Below are 22,939 nucleotides of genomic sequence, written 5' to 3'. Positions count from 1 at the left end.
TCACTCTTTTCACAATGAAGGCCAGATTCCCAGACTGCATAAGAGCAGTTACACTGTCTTTTGGATTATCATCTTCTGTCCCTGGTGGTGGGCCAATATTTAGAATTTCCCCAGTTCCTAGGAAATTCATTTTCTATTTTAAAAAGGCTTAGGGGACCTATTCTGGGGAATCCTCATTCACACTAAGTAACCTTTAGCTATATTAAAATTATCTCTGCGCTTTAGTCTACATGGGTGGAGGAGGGTAAAAATCAAAGTAATGCATTTTCTTCTGTTGGGATAAATAAGCTGGTGTGGGTGGTTGTGCATGCTAAAAATGAGAGAAAACTCTTTTTTAACGTTAACATTCTATTACTCATCTGCAAATAGCTTCACAAAAGCCAAATGTGCCTTTTTATTTTTTTAAAGGACTAAAATAGTCTGAAAACAAATTTTATTTTAATTCACCATCAACCTTGTTAACTGTATTTTTCATCTACTCAGAATAGCTTTACCATATATGGAAAGACTTTATGAACACTCTACAGATTTTGAAAAGGTCAGAACTTTTTCTTTTATATTTAAGGCTGAGTATTTTATGGGTCATTGAGAAAAAAAAAACCCTTTCAAAAACAGTTCAAGCGGGTCTACTCAAAGTGTGATAAAACAAACAAAATATCAATCCTGTTTCTGGATTAATGAATGAAGCACTTACTTAACCTCAATTTCAGGATGACCAGAACTTGTTCCATTTACCACATCTTTTTTCCAAGTAGTGACATATAACTGGAATGTCTTTCATTGACATAACATTGACATAATTTTCCATACTTAGAAAACATATTGGAAAACAGCTAAAATTCTGATTTTACAAATTCAGTCTGTACAAATTTAATTTCTAATTCAGTGATCAGAATGCAAATGATTGTTAAGTATTTAGAGACCAATGTGGGAAAACCTATAAATCTATGATAGCACAGAACAGGAAATATTCTCTTACTGAAGATACTTCAAGGCAGTTATGGTTTTAGTATCAGCTTCATAAAAGGATCATATTCTTCCATTTTAAGATGAACTGTAATTCAGAATTCACCCTTACCAGCTCTTCCATCAATTTCTTTTATTGACAGTTATTAATATCTACTGATCACTAGATTACTTTTAATGTGATTGACTAGTGAATGACCTATCAGAATTTCAACAACTTAATATTCCTTTGGGGAAACACACATCTTGTTTTGTATAGTATAGTAAGTCATTTCTTTATAACAATTGTACAGACATTATACTACAGCATCTAAATGTATGAAAAATTGCTCATTATTCATAGTAGCAGAAGGCATCTCAAACAAGTGATGAATTCATCAAATCAGTTTAGAAGGGATTAGTCATTTAAGAGCATTTTAAAGAAGCATTTTGCTACTTACCCACATAGATTAATCTAAGTTACAGCTCAAATGTACATGAAAATGTATCATGTACTGAATTCAAGCAACAGAGCAGTTTTGTTGTCTGTATTGGGTTTATGTGGCAAAGATTTGGTAACAGCGGGGCTGCAGGGATGGCTCCTGCGAGACGGTACCAGAAGTTGTCCGCATGTGGGACAGAGCCAGTTCTAGTTGGCTCAAAGATGGACCCGCCGCTGCCCAAAGCTGAGCCCTTCAGTGATGTTAGTAGCACCTCTGCGACAACATATTTAAGAAAGGGTAAAAAACACTGCACAACAGCAACTGAGAGAAAGAAGTGAGAATATGTGAGAGAAACAACTCTGCAGACACCAAGGTCAGTAAAGAAGGAGTGGGAGGAGGTGCTCCAAGCGCTGGAGCAGAGATTCCCCTGCAGCCCGTGGTGACAACCATGGTGAAGACCATAGTGATGTAGGTTGTCCCCCTACAGCTCATGGAGGCCCATGGTGGAGCAGATATCCACCCTGCAGCCCACTGAGGGGAGCCCATGCAGGAGCAGGTGTTCTGACCAGGACCTGTGGCCCCATGGGGGACCCACACTAGAGCAGTCTGTTCCTGAAGGGCTGCACCCCATGGAAAGGATCCATGCTGGAGCAGTTATTGAAGAACTGCTGCCCATGGGAAGGACCCACATTGGAGAAGTTTGTGAAGGACTGTCTCCCGTGAGAGGGACCTCACGCTGGAACATGGGAAGAGTGCGAGGAGGAAGGAGCAACAGAGACCAAGCATTACAAACTGACTGCAACCCCCATTCCCCAACTCCCTGTACTGCTCAGGGGGAGGAGATAGAAGAGTTGGGAGTGAATTTGAGCCTGGGAAGAAGGGAGGGGTGGGGGGAAGGTGTTTTTTAGATTTGTTCTTATTTGTCATTATCCTACTCTGATTAATAACTTAAATTAATTTCCCTAAGTCAAGTTCGTGTTGCCATGACAGTAATTGGTAAGTGATCTCCTTGTCCTTATCTTGACCCAAGAGTTTTTCATCTCATTTTTCTCCCCCTGTCCTCTTGAGAAGGGGGAGTAATAGAGCCGCTTGGTGGACACCTGGCAACCAGCCAAGACTCAAGGCCATATAGATTTAAATAGAACAGAAATAACTTTAGAGTTTAAAAGTTTTGGAAACTAAACTTTAAGATGACATCTCTGAAAGGTAATGGAGTTACTCTGGGCTGAACACTTACACTCACTGTAGAAATATGAATGTTAAATGCTTGCAGTTGGCCAAATCCTCTCCAAGTCTGGATATTAAGGCTTTACCTGAAGGGGTGCAAGAAGATGCAGGAGAGGAGAAGGAAGAAATCCAAGGGCACATCCTCCTCAGAGCATGGGGTTTCAACTCATTGACAGTCACATCACTCAAATTACCCATAGCAGACATGCAAACCTAACAACACGCAACATGCCTCAGAGCACTTTCAGTCCAGGGTGTAAAGAAGATTTGCACAAAAATCTGTGAGCTAGATAAACAGTTATCTGTTAGAGACAGATAAAAGTTCAGTAAGTAGTCCAAGGCCAGACAGAAGGTGCAAAAATGCAATAGGGAATCTACCAATGAGGAAACAGAAGAAAATATATTTTGCTTAGATTGGTATGGAGAAACAGGGAATATAAAAACATTCAACTACCTGAACAGCTTTTAAAAGGCAGCATGGGAAAGAATGGAGTTGAGTACTTAAGTGTTTATTTACATTTGGAAGGTTTTTTGGAAAATTACAACTTTGCCTCCGGCCAGCTAATACGGCATAACTCCCAAGCCACACACCTATCCAGATGTCTCAGTCATGTCCAGTGTCCTGGGTTTTCAGTGCTGTAAGACACATGCCAGTCAAGCATCAAACCCCTCTTCCCACAGGACTTGTGGGATTGTTTTGGTGAGTACAAACGCAGAAGGAAGAAGCAGGCTGTCAGTTTGACCATTCTGAAATCCATCATCAAATGGACCAATATTCTAAAATTAAAACCTTTCACTCTTCTCATTTTAAGAAATCTTTGGTAAAATCTTCTAGCAATTCAGCCTTTCATATCAGAAAGAATTCTGAGATACCATTTTGAATCTATATAATGAAAAAGAACTGGAAAACTTGTCATGTGGAAGGTAGAACACAAGGCCATAGATTGCATCTCTGAAAACATCTCTGCTGCCAAGCCCCCCAAGATTTAAAATCCAGGCTTGAAGCACTCCTAGCTGAAATGTTTGATCTGAGAGAGGTTCTATCTCTAGTTAGAGTTTACAGTATAAAAAGAAGAAAGGTGAAGCTAATGCTGAAGAGGAAAGAACAATTATATTTTAAAATTGCTTTTAGAAAGAGGTGGTGGGAGCCCTGTCCAGTTGGAATAGCATAGAATAAGCACACCACTACATGTACAAAAAAAGCAAGCAATCTTACACCAGCAGGGAGACAGACCATCCTGTTGCAGTGACTGCTCTCTCAAGAAATATGTTCTGACTAGGAGCTTTAGCTTTAAATCACTAAATCATGCTTGCTTTGTAAAAAGGCAGAGTGTTCTTTGCCATTTCTTTCAGTCTTACAAAATCCCAAATAACATATCTACATCCTACTGCATTCCTTCTTTTATTTCAGGACACAAATTTCAGCTTCTGGAAAAGCTACTTGCGCTTTCTATCATGATACTCCAAAGCATTCAGAATTAGTCATTTAATCTCTATCCAGACTAAAATGGCTTACTAGAGAAATCTCAGCTTAATAAATTATGTATAAGAATTCTCTCTTTTATGTAGCGTGTGCGAACATTTGAGCTATAATATCATTTATGGCTGCAGCAGAATGAACTGAGCAAATACACTGTGGTACAACCCAGCGTAAGTTAATATTGGTCACAAAGCTCATACACGTGCAAAGAAGCAACTGCCAAAACCAGAACGCTTGCAAGTGCTACCAAAGGCCTTTCACATTCCTAAAGAAGGTGCTAGCAAACTTGCACCTCATCACAAGCAAAAGCCAATTACAGGTAGCTATCATGCACGCTTTTCTCTTCTTACGCTTCTACTAACCCGGAGCTATGAAGTCCAGGCTGGAAACCCAGAAGTGTTTAAAAATTTCATGGGGAAAAATAGACCTCCATCCAGCCTGTGAATCCTGCTGCCCTCCAAACCTGCAGTATTTCTCTTTCGTCTAGCACACCCTCCATAAGGGTGAGTTTGTCACTTGACCATCCCACATACCCCCAGTGCCTACACTCTGGTTCCTCCCTGAGATTCCAAAAATGGAGAGAAACATCAAGTTAACCTGCTTTAATTTCACAACACTGTTACAGCAGAAAGTGCTCTGAGAAGTCCTCCGTCAGCTTCCTTCCAGCTGCAAAGCCCTTGAGCCTGACATACAGCCACCTGCAGCCACAGACTGCGGTTCCAGTTTCTTAAGATGTTGGAGAGAGAGAGATGGAGCAGCTGATTCTCCCCCTGCTTCCAGTTAGAGGAAAATGTCAATGACTGGCAGCAGAAAGAGTTAATTAAAGGTCTCCTTTCTCTTCTCCTTTAGGAAAAATAAAAAGTTTTCTAAGTCTGAGCTCCAGCCAGAGGTAACTAGACAGCTAATAATTTCAGGAGGGATTTTAGTCGCTTGAGGAAACTGCTCGGGGAGTCACCTAACAGCGAGCTGACAGTTTTAGAAAAGAGGGTATTTCACTGGTGTTTGTCGAGAAAGTGAGTGAAAGGAAACTCTTTTCACAGCACAGACACGGACAGTCACGGCATGCCAGGGCCAGAGCACTGGAAGCATCTCCCTTGACCACGAAGTCCTCAGACGTCACGGGCAGTAACATTTCATAACTGCGGCCCTGTTCTAGGGAGGGCATAAAGGGGACACAGACAGAAGGGTCTTCCCCTCCCAGCTCAGCTCAAAGCACATTCAAGACCGGTAGGAAGAGCAGCACAAGGAATGGAGGGAAGATGCTTTTTACCTTGCCTAAACCCAGCTCTAGAGTTAGCTAAGGTCAAGACCAATTGGTTTTGGTACCTTACGATGTCCCTGCATGCCTGCTTATATCTGTCACAGTCATTAGCAAGTGGATCCAGACCCCAGTAAGTGTGGGGGACATCTGTGAGGTCAGCACTGCCCACTGGCACCAAAGGGTCTGGGACAGGGAGTCCCATCTCCACGAGGGAAGGGATCGCTGAAGGAGACCCAGCAGCCAAGGAATATGTGAACATGGTGAAAGAGTGAACCAACGCTAAAGCTCACTTAAGCTGAGTGAAACTTGGCTAGAAAGTACCTTGCACTATGCAGTGAGACTCAGACCCATGGCCAAGTGAAGGCATACGCACCCTGGAGATGGGGACACCTCAGAGGAATAACCAAGTCTAAAAATACACCCATGAGATCCTTCAGGCAAAAAAATCCCCGAAGCTGCTTTTTCATGTATTTGGAATCTGTATGAATATATTTGGGATGAATATACAGTATCTACACTTCAACTAGTGGAACACTTTTGAAGCCAAAGATGAAACTGTTTATTGAAATGAAAAGTGTAATTCTGGTATTTATATTCTAAAGGATATGCAATACATCACAAACATAAGTCACAGAAGGTACCAGTTCATCTGAATTCTACAAAATTCCATTTGCAGGAATAGACCAGGAGAAGTGTTAGAAGCGACAGGCTGGGGAGCTATTTCTATAAAAGATTCACAGATATTTAAACCAGATTAAATTCCAAACTCTAAAAAGTTGGCTTTAAACGTGAATTATCTCCAGCTCTAAAGTAGCGTACCTTCTATGCGTTTCCAAAAGCATATATTATTTACATTATTTAACATTTGCATTCTGATTGCACTCAGCCTTCTTTCAATAAAATAAATAAAATTACAAGTCTGTTAACCTAGAACCATCAAACTCTCACTTCCCTGATCAATCAACGCCACTTTTTCTACCGACTGCAACTCAATTAAAATCCAATTATTTGAATAGCTGGCTGGAAATTGCTATTATAAAAGGTACCTTTTTTATTTTTTTTAGGACCATTTTGTGTAGAAAATTGACAGCATAGGAATTATGGTACTGTAGTTAAAAAGTGCTTTGTAACCTGGGCTGGGAAAAGCTACACCGATGAACATGGAGGGAAAGAGTGTCACTTCTAGAGTAGGCATTTGATTCTAAAATTAGGACTTTTGGCTCAGAGCAGATCCAAAATGATGCAACTCTGCTAGCATTACTGCAAGCTTTAAGAGAGTTGGTCCTTCTATGCCTCAAAGTTTGTTATTTCTACTGATGTTAAAAAAAAAGTAGTTATATATTCTTAGACCATCTTACCACATTACCCACACTGTTATTTTAAAATACGCCAGTCGGTGATACCGATGCTTTAGGTGATTTCAATACCAAATTCTTTCATTTCTTTTATTTCTTACATTAATTAACACCAGCTAAGTAGCTGGCTTTTAAGGACATCTCTCTCAATCTTTTTGCAGCTGTATATCTTCTCCTTGTCCTGCAGTAACTCAATGTCATTTGAAAAAAAAGTCCTATGAGGAAATCCTTGAGTATAAATTCGCTTCTTAGTTTTTAATTACATGTTTTCTACCAGAGCATTGATTTATTTGACCAAAGTGTGGGTAGCACCTTCTTCTTTGCCCAACACTGAAAAGTTGAATTCTTTGATATTGATAACATATGCAGATAAAAAACATCATCACACTATTTTAATTTCAGTATGCCAACTCTAAGTAAAAAAAAAAAAAAAAAAAAAAATTTAAAAAAACCCCGATACTCTAGGCTTAAAGTCTGATTTTACAAAATGGACTTCCAAGATAAAAAGGTTTCTATCTTTTCAGGTGTAATTATCTAGGACTTACTCGGCACCTCAAATTTACCATGGAGAACTGTTTCTAGGAATGAAAAAATCTTCTATCAAACATATTTCTTTAGCTGATCTCAAGTATCTTATCATAATATTTTAAAGCAAGTATAGGTGCACCAATGTATTTATTTTCAATGTATATATCATCGTCTTCTACATTGTGTCATAAAATCATATCAACTGAATTATACCTACTACAGTTTTAATAAATTTCTACAGAGGTGGTTCACTGAAGATTACACAGAGAATTTAAAATGGGATATTAGGTTATGATGATTCGTGTTTGACAAAATAACTTGAACTGGCACACAGGAAGAAATGAAAAGAGCCAAAAAATCAAGGATAAGAAAACGGAAACATTATAGATATGCAAAGGAATTCCAAAATGTGATTGATACTAGAAGAAACAACTCTCAATAGAATCAGTCATGTTCATATTACTTTTCCATTGTGATTACTGTTGTTGACTTTTGTTCCATATATTGGATGTCATACCTTTCCTTCCACTTTCCTTGTAACTTCAGGCAACACACCTAACATCTTTTTAGCTGCTTTACAAACTAAAGTTGCAGAAAGTAGCGAACGCTGTTTATCACAAGTGCGCTACAGTTCACAAATATGCTGGAATCTGTCCACTTCACAGAAATGTGAAATACTTTCACATATCCACAGTCCAGCTTCCTATAAAACTAGCACTGGAATAAATACTTATGGCCTTTTGACTCTACATGCTAGCAGGCAAGCTCTGAAAAATCTTCTTACAAGAGAGAGAGGCTATAAAGAACGCCAAAATTCAAGCAATCCATTTTTTTTTTTCCACACCAACAATCCTTAGAAGTGATCATTTATATGGTGTATGTTAAAATCAAAGCTACTTACCCTTTTTCTCAAGTTGTAGGTCAAAATAAGATTTCTGGAGAAGGAGTGTGAAAAGGCTGTATAGAACTCCAGCACCTTCTGCAAGGCATCTCTCTTAATCACATGAAGATCACAGTAGGTCAAAGCCCTTACATTAGCACAGGACTGGGCAAGGGTAGACTCCTTCCAGAACACATCACCAAAAACGTCTCCTTTGCCTAGAGAAAAGCAGCAGCATTGCTTTCAATAACGGTACTATTTCCACCAAAAATATATAAGAACATACATCTCATTTATGCAGTCAAGGTTTTTCTATTTTAGGTGGTCAGGAAAAAAATTCTGTCTGGGAAAAATCTTTGAAATATTTCATTGATAACCTTTTCCACTGTCTTTTTGTTAATTACAACAACCCAGCAAAAATTTGTAAGAATAAACCACAATCAAAAAGTGTTGCGTGTTACAAGTCCCCTTTAAATATCAGTAAAAGTTTTCCTCTAAAAATCAAGAAAAGTGGTTCGTTCTTGGTTCATGTTCTCTTCTGATCCCTTTCAAAGAGATTAATTAAGAGGAAATGCTTTTTCCCTTTCTTCTTTTTACTGGCACACAAAGGATTTGTTTCTTACACCTACGTTGTTGAGTTTTCTTAATCTGGCTAACAATTACCCACTATTTTGTCAATAAAACCATCTTGTATAATATGTCAGTGCAGTTACAGGCTGTAGCAAAACACTACTATACATCAGTATTAAAGTAAGTTTGCCCTAGTTCGCTAGATCCATCACCAGAAAAGTCTGTCTTTACAACAGTATAAAAGAGCAGATCTCACAACTCTGGTGGCTCTAACGCTTTGCAGCTGGTAAGAGTCTCAACAAAATCTTTCAATAGTTGTGCATATGTGCCCCCATATAATACAGCAGAGGTTTAAGGTAACAACGTAGTCCAAAACAAGAAGAGTACAAGTTAGTTATCACCAAGATAATACTGACAAGGCGAGATTATTTAGCTGTTACACATTGGAAGAAAGAAAACTGCCATTTCCTTACAACCTTGCCATGTGCCTGTATCTATGAGCTTGGGGCAGCCAGTGAAATCCCTACTGAGGAATACTGCAGTGAGGGCATTTGCACCAGCACGGGCACTACAATGCAGGGCACATATACCCAAATCTGCCTGAGGAGCAGCCCCCAGTCATGATTTCACTGGTTATACCCCAGCTCAGACTGGGCACAAAAGGGAGTGTTTAGGAGAAAGTTACAACCTCCTTTACAGAGTAATGGTCCTTTTTTTTTTTTTCCTTCTGTTTTCCAACATATAATGCTAACAAGATAAGAATATTCAGTTGTTACCTTGATAATGAAAAACTACCCTGTTCCCATTTTGAATGCTGTTTTCCTTTCAAACCTCTGCTGTGTTATATCGCCACTGCACATCACTTTTAAGACAAACAACAAAGAAATACATTCACAATGTCTATCAAGTTGTGGTAGGAATGGACCAGATAGTCCCTTGTCTTATAAGTAATACTTTGCCCGTAGCAATTCTTAAAGCCAAAGCATCAAAATATATATTAGTTTATTGACTTCACCCGAGCCCTTTTAGATTTAATTGCCTAAATAAATAGTCACGTATGAAAGTCTATATGAAAGTCAGGAGAACTATCATGAGTAAAGAGGTCAAGAAAACTTCTAAATTAAACCTAGAACTCCCATCTCAGCCCTTGAGCTGTACTTCCACCATTACGTAATCTCCTCCATTAGATGATAAGCGTTTTCTCTTTGAGGAGAAGCTATCAGCCTGATGGTAAACTACGCTGCAGTGCGATAAGCTGTGGTTCACATTGATGTGCTTCCAGTCTTCCACAAAAGCCCTATGCAGTCCACCTGCCAGGGACCAGTTTAGTCCCTGAATGCTTTGGAGGAGCACAGACTATATCTCCATTTTAAATACATATATACACTGAAACCCCCTCTTCCATAAGCACATTTTTTCCCCACAAAGTTAGGCAAAGGCAACATAATGATATCCTTTCTTCCACCTCCAGTCTCTTTACATAGGACAGTGCCAACATCCAGAAATACCACAAAGACTGCGTATCAGTAAGCATGGTGGTAGTCCAATAGCCCGATGCAGTAAGCAACTTTTCATTTTAACGGCAACGACTTTTCACGTCTTCAATTATTTAAACATATGCTTTTTCAGTAGATACATTAAAAACGGCCTAAGAAAAAAGCTTCCATGCACTTAAAATAGATCATCATCTCTAAGGCTTTTAGACAGACAAACACACAAGATATTCAAAATTGAAGTGAAACAATTTTTATGCACCGTAAAAACTGATATGCTTCACTGGGTAAAAATGGATTGCTTGCCTTTGGAATAAATATGCTTTTACTCGCAATCTTCCAGGCAATTAGCTAAACAACTATTTTAATTAACGCTCTGGAATCTGTCAAGTATTGAAATGTGCCATCACTGATGAGCAACAGTTAGAGCTGATAGTCCAAGCATAAGCGAGAGGGATTCTAGCTCATTTCTAAGCATATTTCTTAACATCTCCAGACAAGTTTCCCTACCTTAAAATGACAATAATTATTCTTCTGCCCCACAGTAACATGAAGAATAATTAGTATGATGCAAGTACAAACAGCATGGTGCTGCTTTGCCTACATATGAAATGACATACAGCAGAAGTTAGTTATGTCTTACTCTTTTTAAAATTTAATTCTGCTTTTCATATAACACAGACACAACTGTGTCCTTCACCTGTGGCAGCAATCTCAGTTCCCCCTTGCTATTTGTAACTCCCAAAAACCTCCCCCTCCTGCAGTTCCCTGCCAGCCCAGGGAGCCGCTTCCCACTAGCGGCAAGAGCGGCACATGAAGGAGCTACGTCTGCTTGGGTGCCCACTGAGCCAAACCAAACAGAGAAAAGCAACACGTGAACCACAAACTGAGTCAGAACATAGAAGCCTCAATTTTTAAGAAACAAACCAGGCTAAAACAAGAAGTTGTACCGTTTTCTGTCATTAACAATTTCCTTGAAGTTAATCAAGTTAACAGCCAGTGATCTAGTTGAAAATCAATCCTACGTTACAGTTTGATTTCCAAAGCAAGGCACACGTGTAAGCATCACGCTGCTTTGTTTCTGTCAAGTGCATTTTCTAGATGATGCATACCAAAAGTATCAATCTAGATTGCCAGATTCTAAAAAAACTTGTGTTTGACGTTCATAGAAAAATGGGGAAAAAAAGGAGCAGTAGGAAGTCTTTATAGCAAGCGGGAATCAAGATTCCACCCAGGAGTATCTGCACTGGATTAGAACAATTGTCCTCTTATACATAATAAGGAACTGCATACCGTCTCCCTTTGTTTATATGTTCTCCCTAAAGTCAGATCAATCACTCAGGAAAAAGGAATTAAAAAAAAAAGAGGGCAGATTAAGTGGGTGTTTTATCAAAAACATCTGTAATTGGAAAGCAAGAAGAGTAAGGTGAGACTTCTAAGTATGTCAGAAGGTGGTTGGCAAAGTCTAATGGCTTCATTAGAGAACCTGAGTCAAAAGCCTCTTTCTACATACAACTCTGAGCTTTATATATTTCACCTTACCTCTGAAGGAAGATTAAAAAGCTAGAGAAATGCAGACGGCTGTTTGTTTGTCAGTACTTTGCATTTCTCATTCCCAGCTTGCTGAATGCCAGACATTTGCCAGGAACACTATCTGTCAATCACACTTAAAGTGGATAATCTAAACTTTTACCATCAATCATTTATATTCCCTGCTGGATTTGTGGGCTGATGACCTTTTCTACTATCAGCTCAGTATGCACTGGAAAGCCAAATAGTTTTCTGCCTTTATGTTTGCTTGTTTAATTATAATAACAAGTCCCCAAACCTGATACATTTAAACACTCAAGAATTATTTCATAAAACCAGCACCTTCTGTTCCCATATTTATTCTTTCCCAATCTTTTCTCCATATCAAATTTGCTATTCATCTTACAAGTGAAAAGAGGATTTCTCTGTTACCACTGCAAATTCAGCCCGAGTCAGGCAAAAGGTCAAGCCACATCCACTCTGTCTCCTGAAAGCAGCACCAGTAATGAAGATCCGATTATTGCAACTTAGCCTAGTGTTTTGCTGATTCTGTTCGAGAAAAGAACTACGCTCGCACATGACAGCTGTATTGCCTTGATGTGCCTACCGGAACAACTCTTAGTTTTTTCACTCCTACAAACAGGAAGTGTTGAAGAGCTCTCAGACAGAAGATATTCCACCCTACTCTGAAAAAATATGACTATGTGGAATATTTTGACTGATAACCTACTTAGTTCACTTTTGGGTTCTGGGTGTCTGGAAGTCGTGGTGCAGTTTTGGTGTGATAGCAGCTGGGTGAGAAGATGAGGCCATGGATTCAAGTGCTGAAGGTCTTCCAAGTCAGTATGGACTTTGATGGGATTCACACGAATCCATGAATTTTCAGTACATCAGACAAAATACTCATGTTAGAATCATTCTCAAATCAATAGTAATAGTTGTTACAGCAGCCAACACCAGAATCTCAGGTCCCTTCCAGATCTGCCTTCATCTACATGTTTGAACTATAGAAGAATTGTGATCTGACATAGTCTCAGCAGACCCAAAGATAAGCTAGAATGACCAAACACTGCTTGATGGTACCTCAGCAGCAATGCAGCACTAAGCATATCTTGGAAATCAGGTGTTAGCAAATACTGTTATCTGTGACACTGACCCACAGTGGCTGCCACACCTGCGCAATGACTTTCCCAGCACAGCTCCCCGAAGCACCCACACTGGCCTGTGCCCTCAGGATTTGTTCTCCACCTCCAAGCAGTGGGACACACCAACTGCTGTAAAGGCAAGCACAAGTTCTCTGTGTGTCAGTCTCTATTCTGGTGAGTGCTCAGTTAAAATGCTGCTGAAATTCAAAAACAAACAAAAAACTTGGCCTGATTTTTCTCTTTTTTTTTTTTTCCTCTGGAACAGATTTGAACAGAACCAGAAGATCTGAAATTAGTTCATGTCACAGGGTCCTAGCAATTGTGTTCAAGCATAATTCCGCTAAGGACAGTGTATTTACCCCTAGTGTTGAAAGCCAGTGATGTGAGACTCAGGTCAAACCCCCTCTGTGATCACGACATGTCTGGCTGGCTTCAACTGAAAATCTTTCCCTCCCCTCTCTTCCCTCATCTCCTTCTCAGATAAGGCATGCAGTTTAAATTTTCCCATTTCACAGTGAGAAGAAAGATTCAAGGAAAGTAGATGCACTAGAGCAAAAATAATTTTTCCTTTTGGTGCATTGTTTTAAGGCAACGAATACTGCCAGCCAGAAAAAACAGAGCTACCATTTGGCATCAAGGTAGAGTATTCAGTATCCATCCCACAGATAAATTGCACAACTTGACAGCCACTGAATAGCCTGTAGTTTGGTCCTCCAACACAGTACAGCTGGCAGGAGATGATGCATGGAAGTGATTTGCTGCTTTGGATTTTCTTAAGATTTCTCAAGTGCAAACTGAGACACACAATGAGAAGTGAATGACCAACTGCACTGCAGAGAATAGACTGTTTTTCATTAACCAGAGGTTTTAATCACTCTTTTCCTCTAGCAAGACCTTAAGGAAAAAAAGCCAGAGTACCAGTGCCACAGAAACCAAAGTGTTACAGTGCTAATAACCAGAAGTTGCACTTCCAGTGATTTGCCTGGTGCACAAATAGAAACACACAGTGTATCTGTTCATGTTTTAAAACACAGCTTGGCAACATTTTGCAGACAGTTTACTATACAACTGCATCAGTTTTCTCTGTTAAAGCACATTACTGTACAGACAAAATAAAAACATTTACTTTAGAGCATGGGATGAACAGCAACAACATGAATTAGTTACAGCTAAGATTTATATTATTATAATTAATGTGTTTATTTGTCTCTCTGAATAGAGCGTGGATTATATTTCACTACGTGACTTACTGCGATCAGAAAACGATGCTTAAAATGTCAACTGGGCCCTACCAGGTGTATTCACAAAAAGCTAGGAGTCTTCACCAGAATCTGAATCATTTATCCTTATTTGCTTTTTAATGGTTACTGTAAAAAATGTTATAAATGTGTGGCCAGTTTGCACAAACTCAGAAAACATGGAAGTTGCCAGCTCAAATAACTAGAATCATAAATGTATTTGCATTTATTTGCATTTGTTAAGTAATAGGAAAAAAAAACACAGCTCAATCTGTGTTGTCATTGCATGGACAGTGCAAGTTCTCTGATCAAAAAACCTATGAGAGGCTCAAAAAGCAACATCCTCAGGAGTTATTCCCCAAAGACTTCGAAACCGGCTTTATGTTATACCTATTGCTTGAAGCTTACACTAAAGCCCCAAAATTTAGGTTTTTTTTTTTATTTCAGACAAAAGCATTCAAAGAATTTAAAATAGCAGATTTTGCCTTCAGAAATATATAAAGTAAATATTTTGAAAACTTCACAAGGTTCATAGCTATAGTATACTTCATTTTAGTTAATATTTCTAACAACTCCTCAAGGATAAATGTAACAATGTTTCAGAAACATACCTCTGAAAAAAGTTTTAATTTGAAACTTGGAGAAAACAAAGAAAAATAAGTGTTCCATGAAGATTTTTTTTTAACCTGGCTTTTCAGTGAAAAAAAAAATCTTCTTCCTCCAAAATTCTGAGACAGAAACAAAACCCTACCCAAAACAAAAATTTAATTAATTGGTTCATCTGCCAGAAATCAGGGCCTTTATAGAAATCCTGTTTCTATTTCTTTGTTAAATTATAATTTTTACCTTTTCACATCTCTGTTTGCAGTACACAGACAAACGTGATGGGCAAGCCTTCCTAACACAGCCTGAGATATCAAGGAACATGCTGGAACAGAGAGACTTATCTCTACCACATCTCAGTTTCAGCTGCCAGTGCATCACGGATCTGCGTTGCCAGCAACCTGCCAGACACTACCATCTTCCAAAGGGGACTTCTTCCACATGTGGTGGTGTCAGACTACTTCAGAGCACATTATGCAAAATTGCATAAATTTGCAACAATGAAACATGAAACCATTGGGGAAAAAAAAAAAATCAACTAATCAACTAACTAAGTGCCAAGAAGTTCATGACTGAGGCCTCTATTCACAGGGAATCCCCCTCTTCCCCAGTTATTCCAAGCAAGCCATTCATCAAGTGTTTTAAAAAACCTCTTTCTCCAATACCCTGCACAGTCGTAGGCCATCTACAGATTATCAGTGGACAGGGGCTTTGGTGATTCCTAGCTTTAATGCTCTACCAGAAGTTAGACATAGAACAAGTAATGTCTGGCTGAAGTCTCAAAACAGGCACCTCCTGATGTCACCCCACACTACATTTTCTAGCTGTTTGGAGCACAGGAATAAGGAATACTCTCCATCCAAATACACCATTTGGAATAAACCTATATTTCTCAATAAAAGTTTTAGTGCTGCTCTTACATCCACCATGAAATTAAAATTTTGTATTTTTAATTTTTTTTTTACTTCTATTTTAATATTTGTAAAATTTTGTAAACCTCTTTATGCCAATGTCTTTTAAAAAGTTTAGTCTCATCTCCACTTGTAATTCTTTTGCTAATAGTGTGCTTGGACACGTGTTGAGGAAATCAGACTTTTAAAATCGCTCCTTCAGTTGATGTTTGCTGAATCACTTCATAGAAACATGCAACTTATCCAATCTGCCTATATATGTCAATGTGGAAAAAAAAAGGCTTTAAACTATAAATAGAAAAAGCACAATAGAACTACTGAAGATAAAGCTGGATTTTCATTTCAATCATTCCTTTTTCAAAGCACCACTGGTCACGTTACAGTCTTATTCAATAGCACAAACAATGCTGTGACATTAGATCATGGAATCATAGAATTGTTTAGGTTGGAAAAGACCTTTAAGATCATCAAGTCCAACCATTAACCTAGCACTGCCAAGTCCACCACTAAACCACGTCCCTAAGTGCCACATCTACCCGTCTTTTAAATACCTCCAGGGATGGGGACTCAACCACTTCCCTGGGCAGCCTGTTCCAATACTTGAGAACACTTTCGGTGAAGAAGTTTTCCCTAATATCCAATCTAAACCGCCCCAACACAACTTGAGGCCCTTTCCTCTTGTCCTACCACGTTAGCTGGGAGAAGAGACTGACATCCAGTTCGCTACAACCCCCTTTCAAGTAGTTGCAGAGAGCAATAAGGTCTCCTCAGCCTCCTTTTCTCCAGGCTAAACAACCCCAGTTCCCTCAGCCGCTCCTCATAAGACTTGTGCTCTAGACCCTTCACCAGCTTTTTTGCTCTTCTTTGGACATGCTCCAGCACCTCAATGTCCTTCTTGTAGGGAGGGGCCCAAAACTGAATACGGTATTCAAAGCGTGGCCTCACCAGTGCTGAGTACAGGGCGACGATCACTTCCCTAGTCCTGCTGGCCACATTATTCCTGATACAAGCCAGGATGCTATTGGCCTTCTTGGCCACCTGGGCACACTGCTGGCTCTTGTTCAGGCAGCTGTCAACCAACACCCCCAAGTCCTTTTCTGCCAGGCAGCTCTCCAGCCACTCTTCCCCAAGCCTGTAGCGTTGCATGGGGTTGTTGTGACCCAAGTGCAGAACCCGGCACTGAGCCTTGTTGAACCTCATACAGTTGGCCTCAGGCCATTGATCGAGCCTGTCCAGGTCCCTCTGTAGAGCCTTCCTATCCACAAGCAGACCAACACTCCCTCCCAAGTTGGTGTTGCCTGCAAACTTACTGAGGGTGCACTCAATCCCCTTGTCCAGATCACTGATAATATTAAACAGAACTGGCCCCAATACTGAGCCCTGGGGAACACCACTTCTGACCGGCTGCCAACCGGATTTAACTCCATTCACCGCAACTCTTTGGGCCTGGCCATCCAGCCAGTTTTTTACCCAGCAAAGAGTACGCCCGTCCAAGCCATGAGCAGCCAGCTTCTCCAGGAGAATGCTGTGGGAGACAGTGTCAAAGGCTTTACTAAAGTCTAGGTAGACAACATCCACAGCCCTTCCCTCATCCACTAAATGGGTCACCTTGTCATAGAAGGAGAGCAATTTAGTCAAGCAGGACCTGCCTTTCATAAACCCACGCTGACTGGGCCTGATCCCCTGGTTGTCCCGTAAATACTGCGTGATAGCACTCAGGATGCTCTGCTCCATAACCTTCCCCAGCACTGAGGTCGGGCTGACAGGCCTGTAGTTTCCTGGATCTTCCGTCCAGCCCTTCTTGTAGATGGGCACCAATGCTGATAGATGACGGAAAGTGGCTTGGTGAGCACTTCCACCAGCTCCCTCAGTACCCTTGGGTGGATCCCATCCAGCCCCATAGACTTGTGTGTGTCTACATGGTGTAGCACATCAGTAACCATTTCCCCTTGGATTACGGGGGCTTTGTTCTGCTCCCCATCCCTGTTTTCCAGCTCAGGGGGCTGGGTACTGTGAGAACACCTGGTCTGACTATTAAAGACTAAGGCAAAGAAGGCATTAAGCACCTCAGACTTTTCCTCATCCTTTGTTACTATGTTCCGCCCCCCCCCCCCCCCCAAAGGATGGAGATTCTCCTTAGCCCTCCTTTTGTTGCTAATGTATTTATAGAAACATTTTTATTGTCTTTTACGGCAGTAGCCAGATTAAGTTCTAGCTGGGCTTCTAATTTTTTCCCTGCATAACCTCACGACATCCTTGTAGTCCTCCTGAGTTGCCTGCCCCTTCTTCCAAAGGTCATAAATTCTTTTTTTTTTTTTCTGAGTTCCAACCAAAGCTCTCTGTTCAGCCAGGCTGGTGGTCTTCCCTGCCAGCTCGTCTTTCGGCATATGGGGACAGCCTGCTCCTGTGCCTTTAAGATTTCCTTCTGGAAGAATGTCCAGCCTTCCTGGACTCCTTTGCTCTTCAGCACTGCCTCCCAAGGGACTCTGCCAACCAGTCTCCTAAACAGGCCAAAGTCTGCCCTCCGGAAGGCCAAGGTAGCAGTTCTGCTGACACCCCCCTCCTTACTTCTCCAAGAATCGAAAACTCTATCATTTCGTGATCGCTATGCTCAAGATGGCCTCTAACGATCACATCATCCACAAGCCCTTCTCTGTTCACAAACAAGAGGTGCAGTGGGCACCTTCCCTAGTTGGCTCCCTCCCTCACCAGCTGCACAGGAAGTCATCTTCCACACACTCCAGGAACCACCGAGACTGTTTCCTCCCTGCTGTATTGTATTTCCAGCAGATGTCTGGTAAGTTGAAGTTCCCCACAAGAACACAGGCTAATTGTGAGACTTCTCCCAGCTGCTTACAGAATATTTCATCTGCCTCTTCATCCTGGTTGGGTGGTCTACAACAGACTCCCACCACGATATCTGCCTTGTTGGCCTTCCCCCTGATTCTTACCCATAAATGCTCAACCATATCATCACCATCATTAAGCTCTAGAAAAATCAAAGCACTCCTTAACATGCAGGGCTACCCCACCGCCTCTCCTTCCTTGCCTATCCCTTCTGAAGAGTTTATAGCCGTCCATGGAAGGACTCCAGTTGTGCAAGTCATCCCACCACGTTTCCATGATGGCAACTTTGTCACAGTTTTCCTGCTACACAATGGCCTCCCACTTCTCCTGTTTGTTGCCTATGCTGCATGCATTGGTGTAGATGCACTTCAGTTGGGCTATTGATCCCGCCGCCTTTAAAGATACTGTCTTTGAAAATAATAAGAAAACTCTGATGCCATCCATAGCCCTGCAACCACTTCTTAAGCCTAAGAGCACAGCAGCTTGGCATTTTTACCACAGGCAGGTGTACCTAAATTTGAAACTCAGGTGAAAAATGAAGTAGAGAAGTAAGGGACTTTTTCAAAGACTTGACATTAAACAACAGGCCTCAAAACACACAATTAAATTCTGGAAATGGAGTTATACACAAAGCAGTTTAGCTTAGGGAAACCTGAGTTAACTCAAGTACTGGGGACAGTCTAAATATAGTAGCCTGGGCCCAGCGTGGTTAACTTATCTGACATGTTCAAGCCTGCTGAGAAGCAATCTTCACACGATTGTGTGGAAGATGTAATGCTTTTCCACTGAGAAGTTCTAAGACAGACAATACTTCTGCACTGCTATTTTTCCTCCTCTAAAAAAAACCATCCCTGTGGTGCAGTTGCCCTTGCAGTTTGCGTTGTACTATCTGGATACAAATCTGTCCCACCAAGATCTGAATCAAGCCTCTTGTGTCTATATCTGAATCAAATGCTTATGGCTAAATGAGTAAACTAGAACAATTGTAAAGAAAACAAACAATTATTCTTATAACGTTCCTTTAAGATTGCAATTAGATCAAATTAAATCAGCAGGAATTTCTCCACACAAAGCAAATGGAGCATTTAATATCCTGCTGAAACAAAACATGGCACACCAAGCTCTCCTACAATATCATGTTAAAACCACAGTCTCCAATCTTGTCAATGTTATAGCTTTGGAAATAACAATAAAAGCTCTGTATTTCAGGGACATCCAATTTTCACTTCCTCAACTCACATGTGATCTTAAAAGTAAATCTATGTGCATCCTTTGCACACTTCCCCGCCAAAAAAGGAAATGATCTATCCCACTTTCTCCCTGATGGTGAAGAAGGCAGCCAGGTCTGGACTATAAATTCCCATTCTTTGAAATTCTCTTACTGCATACTTTCATACTTATGAAAATATTTATTTACATTGTTATTTCCCTTCAGCTTTGATAGCAGCAAAAGGAATAGCAACAGCAAACTGTCCTTGTGAAGGGCAATTATTTTCCTTGCTCATAATAAATTACTGCCTTGATTTCCCTTCCTATCTCACTCACTTTACCTGCCCTTTGTGGAATCAGGAGTTGAACTTGACGATTCTCATGGGTCCCTTCCAACTCAGGATATTCTATGATCCTATGACTAATACTCTTTGCTAAACCAAAAGTCAATTAAAAAGTTTATTGTTTTGAAAGTTTTTAGCTCAAATAAGGATAGCAAGAACACAACAAATGCAGAACAGCTGGGATGCAACACTTGGGATAAAGTGCTTTACTCTTGGGATAAACTGTTTTGTGTGGGAGTTTTGTTTTTTCTTTTTAACTAAACCTTCCAATAAATGTTATTTTTCTTATCCATTGCTCAGCTCTGAAGACCACAGTGGTTTTCAAGGCTTTGTTTTTTAATCGCTAAATAAAGGCTTAAAGGCTCCCAGTCTCTAATCAAATTTGCAAGACTAACCTCCAGTCTTACCATCCGTACACACAGGGCCCCCTTGCAGGGATCATCAAGACCACTTCAGCAACTGTGAACAACTCACATAAGTGAAGATCTGCTGCTCAGTCAGCCCTTCTGGGAGTCACTAATTGACAAATTTTGCAGCAGCCTGAAAATTTAAGGACAAGACACTGCTTTCCCCATTGCTATCTAGGAAAAAAAGCCTGTCACCCTATTTCAAGGGTCTTCTCCTTCCTCTCTCTAGCCTTTTACTGGAATGTTTTCCTAAATTTCAAAGACTACTCCAATTTCAAGCAGAAAGGGTTGGAACCAACCTGCATCCAAGAATCACTTGCTTCCTTCAGATTTCCTAGAGAAGAGGGATTTTCTGTTCAATCTTGGAGTACAATTATGTCAGTCATATCTAACTTAGACTTCATTATTTTCTAGTAAGATCAAAAATGGTTTTCTTGGTCATTCAGATATCTGTACATACACCCTAACACAATATAAATCCTTTTCTAACAAGGCCTTCTATCCAGTTCTTCCGTGTATTTCCAGAAAATACTTACAAAAAGTTAATTTTGCTACTATGCCATTATTTTCTATAATTTCCATTAAACTTTCTATGCACACATAACACAAGAACTAGCACTTGCTCCAGCAATGGTGAGGTCCAGATTGGTGAGATGAAAAAGGTCCAGACTAAAAGGCTGGAGGACCAGGGAAGTACCCTGCTAGCCCCCAGCAATGCCATATCATCTGCTCAGCTGGACTTCTAACATTAGCTTCTTGATTACTGCAGTTCCAAATAATCTACATTCTCATGCTGCGCTAAGGAAATATGTACCTTCATAGTGTAAAAGAATTATAAAAAGTGCATTGAAAGACAGTTTAGGTCTTCCAGCTTCCCTAAACTAAGAAAAAACAACTAGCTATGCAGGCTTATTTCACGCTTCTGCTACAATCCCTTTTCCCCTGCATATTTCAAAGAAAGCTGCAGCCAGACCTTATGGTCCCTGCCTGGAACACATTTAATTCAGGAGGAATCTTTTAAGAAGATATTCGTTAAATTAACATGTAGCAAATCTCTCCTGAGCATGAGTAAATTTTAACTTTTCAAAGACCCGTGATAAGGTCAGGTTTTCAGATGGTCAGTGGCTCAGCCTGAAAAGTCTGCTCCAAGGTCTGCAGAGAAACTACAGCTGCCAAATGAAGTGCATGTAAATGGTTGATTGTTTTTAACAGTGACAAAACAACCCATTTTCTCTAACCACATTTGGATAAATGGGTAAGATTTTAAGCAAGAGCAGTTCAAAGAGATATGTCAGTCTCAGATGGATAAGGCAGCATCAGCCCAAACGGGAAGGCTTAGAAAAGTTAAAAGCAAAGCCAAGTTGAAAACAGTCTCTTAATGGAAGTCCTGCATGACCTGCGCTTCGCTCAGTTCTCCTCAGGGCAGGGACTGTCTGATTTGTCTCTATCTTCCACAAAGTGCTGAGCGTACGTCAGCACTTCACCCTACGCAAGAACAATGGCGTAAATGGAAGAACAGTGAACTACAGAAAACAGAATTGTATTTCATCCAAGCAGCTTCCCTCTAGCTAATCTTCACTTCTACATAATCCCACTCACATGCTTACACATTAACACAGAAAACCATAGTAATACAGTGGCTTTTCTTGCTGTCTTCCTTTTCTGACCAATTTGAATCACAAATGAATAAACCACCTGGCTTAAAGGTCAGTTTCTACTTTTTTTTGGTTTTGTTTCTGTGACACATCAAATCCAAAGATTGTGTTGCATGAACATCAGTAATTTCTTTATTTCAGCAGAAATTTTGGATAGAATTCAAAAATACATCTTTCATCCCAACAAATCAAACTTCATACAAAATGCATCAATTTCTTTAAATTTTTACTGTAAACATTGCAAAGAATTTTTTTTTTAAATTTACGCATTTTTGTATTTGTCTCTAAGTCAAATTAATGGGGAAGGCAATCTTAGGGGACACAAAAAAAGAGCACATTTTTTCACTGCTGGCCTGTGTGCAATTTCTTCCAACTCAGTAGTCGTATTAATCCAAGTCAATCGAAGCCAGTGCTTTGTTATAAGAACATAAGCCTGAACTGAGAATATACCTGTCTCTTGGGTATTACACAGAACTGATCTAGAAGGATATTATGCAAGTGTACACAACACACTCCAAACTCCAGGGCTACACAATACACTTTTACATGCTAGTCTGCATGGCTAAATGATTTCAGAACTTGAAAATGTTTCATATGAATTGGATCCTTTAAGATTAAGCATAGTTTGTCTTTGGTTTGTGTAATGCTGTACAGCAGTCACACAGACTAATTTAAAGTTGCAATTTATTTCTCTATTGTAAGGAAGATACAGGGTACACTGCAAATTGCAAAGGCTGCTTTATTAAGTGACAGCTAAAGCTGAGCAAATAATTCACCTTGAATAATTTATGCCCTTATTTTTTATTTCAAGAATGCCTGAGAGAAGATTATGGTCTCTCTGACATACCTGCTAACTGAAATTGCCCTA

At 40.1% G+C, this 22,939-nt stretch overlaps 1 protein-coding gene across 2 annotated transcripts in view; it reads right to left on the bottom strand.

Annotated features, from left to right (window-relative positions):
* KCNH1 (potassium voltage-gated channel subfamily H member 1) overlaps positions 1 to 22,939 on the bottom strand; it is a 191,255-nt gene that overhangs the window by 71,746 nt on the left and 96,570 nt on the right. For both annotated transcript variants that reach the window (XR_015708723.1, XM_087776469.1), the window contains exon 10: positions 8,141 to 8,337. Coding sequence is in view for 1 of the 2 variants with exons in the window: in XM_087776469.1 (XP_087632595.1) it covers positions 8,141 to 8,337 (197 nt within the window). In the remaining variant the exon portion in view is untranslated. The remainder of the gene's footprint in view (positions 1 to 8,140; positions 8,338 to 22,939) is intronic.

Source organism: Nipponia nippon, unplaced genomic scaffold (assembly GCF_047370975.1).
Source record: "Nipponia nippon isolate SJK-2023a ecotype South Korea unplaced genomic scaffold, ASM4737097v1 scaffold_4, whole genome shotgun sequence".
In the NCBI taxonomy this organism is placed as follows: domain Eukaryota; kingdom Metazoa; phylum Chordata; class Aves; order Pelecaniformes; family Threskiornithidae; genus Nipponia; species Nipponia nippon.
Note: the sequence above shows the minus strand (reverse complement) of the source record. Positions and strands in the feature narration are given on the sequence as shown.